General features: G+C 39.5%; 1 protein-coding gene across 1 annotated transcript in view; it reads left to right on the top strand.

Annotated features, from left to right (window-relative positions):
• The window catches only part of FAT3 (FAT atypical cadherin 3), a 398,795-nt gene that overhangs the window by 357,694 nt on the left and 29,054 nt on the right, over window positions 1–12,047 (top strand). Inside the window, exons 22-23 of the mRNA XM_058828676.1 lie at window positions 4,627–4,761; window positions 5,773–5,930. Coding sequence (XP_058684659.1) covers window positions 4,627–4,761; window positions 5,773–5,930 — 293 coding nt within the window. The remainder of the gene's footprint in view (window positions 1–4,626; window positions 4,762–5,772; window positions 5,931–12,047) is intronic.

Raw genomic sequence — 12,047 nt, 5'->3', positions numbered from 1 at the left:
CGTACAAAAGTGATGGAATATTAATATGTTCACAGGAGAGGGATGGATTGAAATAATCTTGACAAATATGGACATATATCTACATCTTTACTGGTCACTCCAGGCCCCATTGGCAGATAGTGGGAAGAATGAGGTATTTTTAATAGTGCAATACATCTCTCCCTAGATGTCTAAAACCAGTCAGATGAATCATGCCCTAAAGTTAGATGAGATGAATTACATTTCAAGTGTTTAATATGGTACTGGCCTTACTGTTTGAAAGAATTTTTCTAATAGACCCAGGAGTGTTCAGCAAAAGTGCAGACACAAACATGTTCTTTAATCAAAATAACAGCAGTCTTGGACCACTTTCTCATGAAACAAGACAATTCAGACTTTATGAAGCCACTTCTAGTGTTTTGTGAGTGCTCTGACAGAAGGAAGTCATAGACTGTGAGGGTCTGCTGCTAATACAGGACCTATTCTTCAGAGCTGATTTTTGGCCTCAGCTCCACAGAGCACACATTGCCTCTAAAGGAGTCCTGAATGCTTTGAAGGAGTGGGCATCAGCAACACAGTTCTTATGTGTACAACACAGCTTTTCCCATTTTCAGGAAGCACACACATGCATATTAATGAGCGTGGAATCCTCCTGGCAAGGAAAGTTGAAGAAAAAGGTCTGTGCTTGGGAACAAAGAACGACAGATAATTTTGTTAGACCTGACCACGGTCTATTTAATGTCACCTTTGTCCAAGGAAAGTTTTCTCCCTGTGAATATCCCTAGCAGTAAAGCCCATGCTGAGGATGCACAAGCTCATATAAAAAGTGGGAGAGCTGCAGCGTGAAGTGGGGGCATGACTCAGAACCAGGGCAAATGAGAATTGCTGTCTATCACATAAGGAGTTCTGATAGAATCTGGGATCAAGAAGGGCGTGAAAGAGTTCAAATGTCTTGTTACTTAAAACTCAGAGAGAATCTGTTTCACTGGGACATGCTGTTTCCAGGGGCACCTGAGCCAACTGAAGCTCATTGCTGGCTTGTGCAGAAACAATTCTGTGGTGTCTGCACTGACATGCATGGAATGATCACTGCCTACAATACCTGCTCCAAAAATAAAAACAGATTGCAGATCATGAGTTGCCAGTCTTCTCTCCCCAATAAACTAATTATTATTTGAAGTAGCGGTTTGGAGTTTGCTTTACAAGCTTCCTGCAAAAAAAGCTTCTGGCTTTCAGGAATCTCCTTCCTTATGAGCTTTTTTCCTACAAGTGAGAAAAACTGAGTCTTTTTAATACTCATAAAGATTCAGGAGAAAGGGCTGATAGAAAACCACCTAATATCACAAGGCTTAAGTTAGAATTGTTGAAGTACTCAATTTTCAAAATATATTTACAGTCCTGGAAGTGCTCATTTTTTGAAGGAATAGGAATTAAATAAACCTCTCATCTTGCAATGGAACAGTGTTTTCTTCCTCAGTATATTGGTTAGAAGATTGAAATACTTTTATCTTCTTTTAGAGAATTAAACTGAAGATGATCTGTCAAAATCAAGTGGGTCTATTCCACCTTTTCCTGCCACGCACTGGTTGATGCTAGCTCATGTGTTTCTGTGATACCTTGTAGAGAACAGTTTTATTAATACTAATGTGGGTTTAAGAGAATGCTGTGGATTGTCTGGACCTGCCTAGAAAAAAAAAAAAAAAAAGATCAATTTGAACCTATATTTCTTGAATCTTTTATTGGATGGAAAATAGACTGCTCTTTGGAGTGGAAATGCAACATTAGAATAATTTTATTTAAACTCAGGCTGTAAATCTTTGATGTGGACAACGTAACCTTGAACAATTTTACAATTTTGCTCCACATAGTTGTGAAATCAGCCTGAAAATGGGTGTTAGCTGGGGCAATGCAATAATGCAGATTTGTAGCTTATGTACTTATAACCATACAGACAGGCATAAAGCACTTCTCGCAAGTCTGAATATTTTAAAGTTTTGTGACAGCTATGAAATCCTGCTGCAGCAAGATGAATAAAAAGTTGGTTTCCATGTAGTTTACCAGAAGGAGTATTCCTGGCTGTTGAGGATAAACAGTTATCTCCACCGTTGCATGGAGTATGTTAGATCTTTTCCATATATTTTTTGAATGCAGAAGGATGGCTCTAAAGTACAAATCAGAGCTTGAATCAGATAAAAAGCCTGGCAGAGATGGATAACAAAGTAAACTGTTCCTTTATTGCTTCATGTCAAAGATACAGTCAGAGGTTAGGGGATGTGAAAATTTTTAGAGCCACATTTGGAAATCTCAGTGCTGCTTTCTGCTGCATAGTGACAAGCTGTGGGGCTTTAGTCCAAATGGCATGTCTGTCAGCTACACAGAGGCTCACTTGAATTGCAGCCTCACAAAAGGTTTAAGTTTGTTCAAGGAAGATCTATACTCTGCAGACACCAGAATGCTGTGTATTTGTCACATAAGAATGAGTTAAAAGAGCTAGAACAACCAAGCAGCCTGTAGAATTTTTAACAACCTGTTATAATTTCAGAAATAATTGTTACTTGCCATTGAATTCTAAGAAGTGAGGAGTTTTATTCTTAAAAAAAGCCAAACAAACCAAAGTATAGAAAATATCATATTCTCTCTGTTAAATTCTACAGATCTTACATTTAAATAGAATATAAATCTGTAGTTCAGAACCCTATGACAGTTTTTTCCTGATTCTATGAGGCCTAAAGTGTGACTGTGTATTGCAGCTGATATTCCTTTAATGTTACCTACTAGTGTGATTAATAAAGATTGCCATGCATCATTTTCTAGCAGTGCTACAGGCAGTACTGTAAATCTTTTACTCCATAGACCTCTCAAACAAATGTTTGATAAAGGAGGGAGGATGTTAAACATTAAATTGACTGTGCTGTACATCAAGGAAGATATTTACAGTAATTGCCATATTTTTAGTCAGCCCATGTCCACTTTGAAAGCTACAGTAGTAATTTTTCTTTTCCCAGAAAATACTTAAGAGTGTCAGGTAATTTCAGCTATGCTTACGATGAGCCCTGTTTGGCTTGTACAAAAGTGGGAGAGCAGTAAGATTCTTTCTTTAATTACTTTTGGAGATGTACACCATGACAAGTTGATTCCTTGCTTTAACTGTAAATAAAACAATGTGCTCAAAAATAATATTCAAAAATACTCAAAAACTAGTTTTTGAATATGGTAAGGATCCGACAATATAGATCCTGCAATATACAAGAACTGCCAATATTCAGAAAGGAGTGGGTAGGAAGGTGCTTTTTATCACTCAATTCATCACCTGCATGTCTTAAATAAATGAACTTAATAAACAAAGGAAGAGGTGTCTGTCCATTCCCAGCAACTGCCTTTCCCTCCATTCATGCTGGGGCTGCAAATCAACAAAAGCAAGGGCAGGAGTGCCTTTTTTCCTGCACTTAGAGTCTACTTTCATAATAGTCATACACAGATATCCAAATGTAGAAACTGACCCTGCATCTCCCAAGTACCTTACTGTAACCAAGAAGACACTTGCTGTTCTGGAAGTCACATATTTCTGAAAATTCATATATTTAGCAACAATAATTATATCGTGTTTTGCATTATTATAGAGAGTGTGTGCAAATCTTTTAAGAATAGGGCAATCAAAACAGATTTATTTAGACACTTCTAGAAGTTACATTGAAGTTTTAGCCAAACCCTATGAAATGCAAAAAATTCTTCTGACATTGACAGGCTTTAAATACTAAGTCCTTGACATGCTCTGCTTGATAGATATAAAGAATTTAGGAGGTTTTGAAAAACCTACATATAATTGTGTTGCTCAAGTATTTTAAGTAAATTTGAAAGTCAGTATAGTTCTGTCCCTGCAGATTAGAAAAAAGGAGGGCAGGTTTTGGTAGCCTGGGTCAGCTGGATAGTATGTGAGATCTCAGAAATGTCAGGAGGAGCATAGGGAGAGGGCAAGTTTGCCTGTGCTGTAGGATCAAGCTGACAGTATGTCTTGTGTAGCGTGAGAATGAAAAATCCAGGTGTCACTGTAGCCCAAGCATGGCTTAGAATCACAGAATATCCTGAGCTGGAAGGGAACCACAAGGATCATGGAAGTCCAACTGCTGGCCCTGCACAGGACCACCAAGAATCAAATCATGTGCCTGAGAGTATTGTCCAAATGCTTCTTGAATTCTGGCAGGCTTGGTGCTGACCATTCCTGCCTCCTTAGACCTGCTTTTCATAGGTGTGCTGAGGGAAAAGGAGTGCATAGCTTCAAGCAGTTTTTTTTTTCCCTAATATCTCTAAAGCCCCTGTGCAGGAAGCTTTGCGGGAAAATGAATGGCCTGAGAGTTATCACACCATTTATAAACCAGTTACTGCTCATAACAGTTCATTTTTATAATATGTTCCCATGGGGTTTAGGCCAGTTTTTGGAAAATAACTGTTGCAGTTCTGCTGTGTGCTTGTCCAAAAACTGTTCCTTTCTGGGAAGGTTTGCTGGGGTTTTTTGGTGGAGTTATTATTATTAAGCCATTTTTGGCTTGTACTGAAGTATGCAATCATTAATTGTCTTTCGTTGCTCTTCTGTTGCAGCAGATCATGCTTTACACTGTGGATCCCTGACAGTATTTTAACTTCTTTCAGGAGGACTCTGCCCAGGGTCCAACGATCCCTGTCTGGAGAAGCCGTGTCCAGGGGACATGCAGTGCGTGGGGTACGAAGCCAACCGGCGACCATTCATCTGCCAGTGCCCACCGGGAAAGCTTGGCGAGTGTTCAGGTGCATGTCACAGCCATAACGGGGCATGCACTTGGACAATAAAGTGCTGCCATTCTCATTTTGCAGGCAGAGGTGCCAGTGGAGTCAACAGAAAATGTACTGCTTAACTCATCTCAGCACGGGCACTTGGGATGTCTGTTTAAAAGCCCTATAAATACTTGTCATTATAGCTATGGGGCTGTATGTAGACTGTGATCCAGTTTCTGTTTGGAAATTCCCACTGGCTTGCTTGAATACCAGCTCAGTAAAACAGGCTGCTGAGAAAACAGGATTTTTTCCTAGAGAATGTTATGCCAGATGTTTTCCTGCCCATGGGCAAAGCTCTATAATTAACTCTTCTGCTTATTATTTAGATTACCAAAATTCCAACCTTTATTAATGAAAACACTACACTATCCCAAAAAAAAAGTTTGAGGGTATCTGTTAGTTCTCTGCATCTGTGTTGTTCCCTGGGATCTGAGGAGCCAGGTGGACAGCCAGAGGTAAAGCTTTCTGTTGACTCCAGTGAATCCCAGGCTGCAGGACAGAGGGTTTGTGCTGTTTGCCTGATGAAAGCACAGCAGATGCTGAGCTGTGGTCCTGGGCACTGGTTGCAGGGGACTCAGTGCAAGGGTTTGGCTGACATCTCATGTAACTTGACACCCATAACTCAACTGCTTGATGGATAGGTGTGGTCATCTTTGATTCCCCTGTGTTATCAGTGAGGCAAGACTGGTGTCTCCAGGACTGTATAAGCTGAAAAATCCTGAATACTCTTTTTTTTATTTATTTATCTTTAAGTATGGAGAAATCTTAGTTTCCTCTATCCCCTGAAAAATAGCTTTAAAAAATGAAAGGCAGAAATATTTTGTAGTAGATGCCAGCTTTGTTTTCTCTTGTGAAAGAAAGGTTTTATTTATTTATTCCTAGTCATTGTCATTAACTTTATAAATTCGTTAATTACTTAACAGTTGAGGAATTGTTTCATGTATCACTAAAAGCACATGTGTCTTTTCAAAATGGTTGTTTCAGGCCACACTTCCCTTAGCTTTGCTGGGAATAGCTACATTAAATACCGTGTTTCTGAAAATAGCAAGAAAGAGGAATTCAAGTTGGCTCTCCGTCTGCGAACCCTGCAAAGCAATGGGATTATAATGTACACCAGAGCAAATCCCTGTATAATTCTAAAGGTAATTAAAATTACTTATCTTTTCTGCAGTTGTTTTTCTTGATTCTGTATTTTCTCTTGGCTCTTGATTTGGGGAATGCTGTTCTCATTTCAGCTGTAGATTGAGAAGATGAAGTCTGATTCTAACAGGGAAAAACAATTTCAACAACAGCAGCAGCAACAACGATCAGGAAAGCAGCTTGTTAGTGGTACTTTACTTGGAAAATTCCCCACTGGGTGCTGTTCATTATAAGCACGTTATGTGTGTCTGTGTGCAGGAGCCAGTCTGCACGAGATGTAAGATTTGGCCATTTATATCACTATGTAGTCAAAATGAAGCCTGCTGAAATTGCTGTTTTTCCCTTCTGTCCTGTCTGTGGTTAGAGGATATGCCCTCACTGTTAGTGAGCTAATTCCAGGAACCAGCTGCTTAGAACATGTCTCCTACTGAATATGAAGATCTCTGCACTCTGTGGATTAAGATTCTTTGTTGAGAAAGTCATGGGGTCAATAGAGATTGATACCAAATCAATATTTAATTGATAAGCTTTCCATGCATTTTTATTCTTTTTTGTTGTTGTTGTTTCTGTGGATTGGCAAATAAATGCAGGATGGCAAGGGAGTACTAGGCTCATCCAAGAGCCTGCACATATAGTATTTCTGCTATAGCCTCTAAAGTACAAAATTAAAACATTGACATTTGTAATTCAGCCACATGCTATAATTCAGCAGTGGGAGAACTGGCACAGAGCCTTTTCTGTCTGTATTTGCAATCTTTAGGGTACTTTTGGCTGAATGCTTAGGTAATGTAAAAGTGGCTAGATGAGTTATTAATGGGCAACAGTTTTATAGCTGTTAGACTGAAGTATTTAATGAGCAAGAGTACTGTCTGTCATTCACCAGGAACTGTCAGCATTGTTCAGATTTGCACAAGACAATTAACCTCTGCTTTGAGACATGTAGAAATGCAGTTTGAACTTTCATGCATATGTTTTTGTTTAAAAAATAAGCAAGAAAAACTGCAGGTTGGAAGACCTTCTTTGAAGTCTTCATCGTGCTTGCTCTTAGCATATGCCCATAGATAATGTTTGCAATTTTGTAATTTCAAAAAATACCTGGGAAAAATACCTGGGAAAAAACCAAATGGCCCTGGTGGAAGGTGCCACTCTTGAAAACAATAGGAGATACAGTGAACTGGGAGTAAGAATGGTGATAGGAGAATTCATCTTGCTGGAGTTCTGTGTGTAAAGCTCTCATCATTAAGGAGCATGACATATCCAGGTCATAGACAACTGAGTGAAAATTTTTTGAAGCAGGGATATTTTGCCACCAAAATAGAAAAGTTGATGCTACTACTATTGTTACAAAAAACAAAAACAAAAACAAACAAAAAAAAAACAAAAAACAAACAAAAAAAAACAAACCAAGCAAAAACCCCAAAACCAAATTAACGTACAAACAAAAAAAACAAAACAAAAAAAATTCAAATCAGTAAAAGAATCCCCCTTTGCAATCACCTGAACTGAGTTTTTAGTTGTGAGGTAAGAATTATGTTCTAATCACATGATTATTTTCCTTTGAAAGATGCCGAGTTAAAAATAATACTTCAAGGAGCAGCAACAAGAGCTGGATTGTGTTCCAATCTCAGTCAGCAACCTCCATGTCAAGCTGGTTTGCTTCCTATGTCTAAGAAACAAAGAAAGAAAAAGTAGAGACCTTCAAATGCAGCTGCTACGTTACATATCTGATTAGTGAGGTCCAGGGTCGTGGATGGACGCAAAGCCTCTGCTTTCTCCTATGCACTGATCAGGGGAGGACATGCAAAATTACCTTCTCAAAGCCTCATGCTCAGCTTTTCAGTAGGGCAGAATTCACTGTTGCAGTGAGTATGTCCATCACCCAGGTCTGGCTCTGGGCTTCTGCATGCATGGGGTTTAAAGGAAACAAAATCATTACATTCAGCATAGTTTTTCTAAGGAATGGTATCACTTAAAAGATCAGGAATTGTCAGAGTTTAGTTTTTGAAGGTCTTTTAGATGAGGAATGTCAGGCTAAATTCTCACAAAAGTGCTCTGGGGCAGACAAATGGCATCATGCTCAAGGGATTTGGCCCTATCAGGTCTCTTCAGGGATGGCAGCTGACTCATGGACTGCACTTTGGAGATCCCTGACTCAGGTGTTTTCAAGGAAGCTATGCTTAGACTTTCTAAATACACTTTTTTTCATTTGTAAACGAAAGGTAAGGCTTCCTTTTTTTTCCTTTAACCAGGTACATATGTTGGGAGGTAGGGAGGCACTCAGAAATGAGGCCATTAAGCAGATTAATTAGAGGTCTATAAATGTGAAGTTGTTATCATTTGAGCATTGCTTTCAATTAAATTAAACATGAGGAGAAGCTTTCCAAATAGAGGATAAAGGATGAAATCCTGTGTTCCTTTGAGTACTCTGGCATCACTCCAGCAAAGCACTTAATCACTTGCTTAACTTCCTGTATTTGAAAGCAATTGGAACTATTCACATACCTTAATTTTAAGCATCTACTTAAGCATCTGCTGGATTAGCACCAGAGAACCCAGCACCATCACTAAGCTTCAACTAAAGGCAGAGGCAGAAGAAATGTAGACCCATAATGTATGAACCCGTGGGACAACAGGCAGAAAACACCTGTGCTCTTGGGGCATGGAGTGGCATTGATTGTTTTGAAGCAAGTCTGCCATTGCAGTCTCTTTAAACATTAATGCTGCAATATGCTTTTTGGTGTTTCAATGGCCAGCTTAATTTTGGAAGCTCATACATTTGTGATAACTCCAGGGATGGAAATATTTCATAATCTTAACACAGTGTCCTTCCTGGATGAATAATCAATTCCATAGAGCAAACTGCTTGTCTACTACTTTGCTGAAAGCCTACCAGCTACACTGTATTGATACAATAAAATAAGGGTGTTATTTATTCAGCTGTTTCAAATAAAGCAACTCATCCATTGATTTTGAGAGGTTGGCCATATTTTTTTTGTTGCATGCTCTTGGTTTTAAGACAAGTGGAGCAAAATGAGATGCAGGTCAATGTTGGTTTTTTTTCTTTTAGAAAGATTGCATGTCCCAAAATGAGTACCACCATTTCCTTTTTACCTATGTAGCAGCTAACACAGAATAATAAGATTTAACCATTTAAAGCATTATAAGGCCATTGCAGAAGAGAATTCCATTTCTCCCCTCCCCCCTTCATGGAATATAATGGAGATTCATCTTGTTTTGTGAAATTTTAAGGATTAAAAATATGTAAAGACAGATTTTCCCATCATGCCATAAATATAGCAGCTAAATTGTAAAAGGCAAGCATATGTTCTTCTGTCCAGGCAGTTAATGTGAAACTTTGCATGGTTTAGTTAGGTGTATATTGCACATTTTAATGCATTACCGCTGCATGGCTTATGCTGGATAGGACTGAAGTTTGGATGTGATCCCAGTTGTGGCTGGAGTTGAAACGAGTAATATTTTAATTAAATACACCATTTTACACAAATGAACCTGAAATGCAATTCAGCTAACAAAATGTTTCCCCAGATAGATTAGGAGGCAGCATGCAGTATCCATGGTGTTTGACTGCAGATGGACTGTGTGAGCTGGAGGTGGTCTCAGAAGAACCATTTGATCATTTTATTACCTGTGTTGATACACAAATATGGATGTTAGCCAAACATCTTAGCCAGACTACTATTCTAATATAATTTACAGTATGTGTTTGGCTCCATTCTGCTCATTGAATGAAATTGTTGAAATGTAACAGATTGCATCAGCTTTTGGAGTCTTCTTTGTTCTTTTTACTTCTCTACAGGTGAGGGATCTTGTGGCATATATGCTTAAGTGTACATTAACCTCCCTGTCATAGTTGTTATAACTGAGACTGTAATTAAACCCTGCACCTGGAAAGCTCTGGGAAGTGGAGGCTTTGTGGGAATTTTCTGCCCAGCTAGGATGAAGCAGTGTCTCTCTGCTTTCATGGTGCAGAGGGTCTCTGCTGGTGCCATGGGCTGCACTGGTAAGAGGTTGGAAACTTTGCTTGTCTCTGCTGTGAGATGGAATAACTCTAGCTTTTTGCTGTGTCGCACTGTATAGATGGATAAAAAAAGCAATGCCACACACTCAGTGCTGGACTGAGAGACTGACACTACCAGCTCTCAGCCAGACCAACCATGCCATTGAGGTTGTTGTCTGGAAAGCTGCTGAGCCTGGAAAAGAGCCTGGCTATTCATTGCATGCCCATACTTTTTGCTTGAATGTCCCTCAGTTAGATTGAAGTTCAGCTTTCCTTGGTACTGAGGTCCAGGCTATAATCAAAGACCCCCTCTGAGAACTGGGCAGTGACCCTGACATCTCAGCAGTTACAAGGAATCACAGCAATGCCAGAGATGAATTGCTGAATGATGGTTGAATTCTCTGTGCTTAGGACTGGGGACAGAAATTTTGCCTGTTAGGTGGAAGAACCTTCATCTCCCTGCCTGGCCAGTCTAGCTGCTAAGTAGTCAAGAGTGGAGCCTTTTGCAGCATCTGCTCCTTGCCAGCTCTTCCTGTTCTTCCTACTCCTCCTCAAAGTCCTTCAGGGGACAAATATTTCCTCCCAGCCCCTCTACAGCAAGGCCCGTCTGATTAATGAAAGTACTTTTCTGGTCCCATTGCTAGGGGTATCTGGGCATGTCACACAGTCTTTAATGTATGAGTCCATAAAGCAGTGGTGTGAGGTAGGGAAATGACGTTACCCCTCTTTTACTGATGGAGACCTGAAACTAATGGCTTGCTTGAGATCTCAGAGGAAGAATGTTGCAGCGTGTGGATTCCCATGCAGATCTGTCATGTCTTAGGCTAGTACTGTAAGCATCAGACCATCCTTTCCATCTTTCATTCTAGTTAGAGGTTACTTGTGTTTCTTCAATAACAGGAAGGAAATCTAACCCTTCAGACAATTACATATTTATTGTGTATGTCAGATCATCTGCTGGTAAAAAGAAATAAAAGTGGATGAGAAAGATGTATAAAACATATTTTAATGGCAAATCTTTTAGATCATAGTTTCCTGTATACAAATGGTGTAATATTTATCCCAGGTGCTCAAATGTGGTGTTGTATTTATAAAGATAATTGGAAAAACATGTTCTGTGAGTAAGAGTAATAGACACGCAGGCAGTAGGTCCTTCAGGGCATAAGTAGTCATAGGGGAGGTATATGTATATTAAACACAATCAGTAGAAGAGTTTCCATAGGGAAAAGCCTTTTTAGTAAGCAGCAAGTTATCTGCTTATCCAGTGATGGCTGTTTTTCAAAGTGTAATATGTTGGCATGCATTTTTCTGTTTGATTTGTATTCCTGGTGAGACAGACCACACTTTCTGAGCAGCACCTTCACTGTTTATGGACTACTTTGTGCACAGGGAGGAAAAAACTATTGTTCCTGGAGTTTGTATCTCTGGAGAGAAAAAAATTCTCTGTTTATCAGGGCATCTCAAGAGTCCTCCTGAGAATATGCTTTAACAGACCGAATTTCAATCCGCAGAAACTGTTCATGGCTGAATTTTGAGTCCTGTAAAAAAGTGTTTTTAAATTAAAAATGTTCCGGACTCATTATTCGATACATCTATTAGCTTTTTGATTCAGCTGTAAGAGTACCAAGCAACATCCATCCCTTAACTTGTATTACAGTCATAGATCTGATTTCTTCTTAGTTTCATTACATCCTACAGATCAGGGACTCCAAAGCACTCATTTGTTCATAGCAGGGGCTAATTCTAGCTCCTTCCCATGGCTCCCTCTATGTGTGTATTCATTCCCCTACATCCCCTCAAACCATGCAGAGTAAGTGGGCAGCTGGCATCTGTAGGGAGCTTGGCCCATCCTTAGCAGCTCTTTGTCCATGCTGCTGAGCAATCACCGAGCAGAGGAGTGGTTTATACCCCGATTGCCCTGTGTGTCTTGGCTTGGAGTCCAGTTCAGATTCAGCCAGCCAAGAAACCAAGAGTGTGCAGAAAAGGAAATCCAGAGGTCTACGGATCTCAAGATTTTACCCTTTTACCTTTTTGTCAACCACCAAGGACATAAAATGCTGATAATAATGGCATGACAGCACAGTCTGCTCCTGTAGATTAA

This window comes from Poecile atricapillus, chromosome 1, assembly GCF_030490865.1.
Source record: "Poecile atricapillus isolate bPoeAtr1 chromosome 1, bPoeAtr1.hap1, whole genome shotgun sequence".
NCBI lineage: Eukaryota > Metazoa > Chordata > Aves > Passeriformes > Paridae > Poecile > Poecile atricapillus.
Note: the sequence above shows the minus strand (reverse complement) of the source record. Positions and strands in the feature narration are given on the sequence as shown.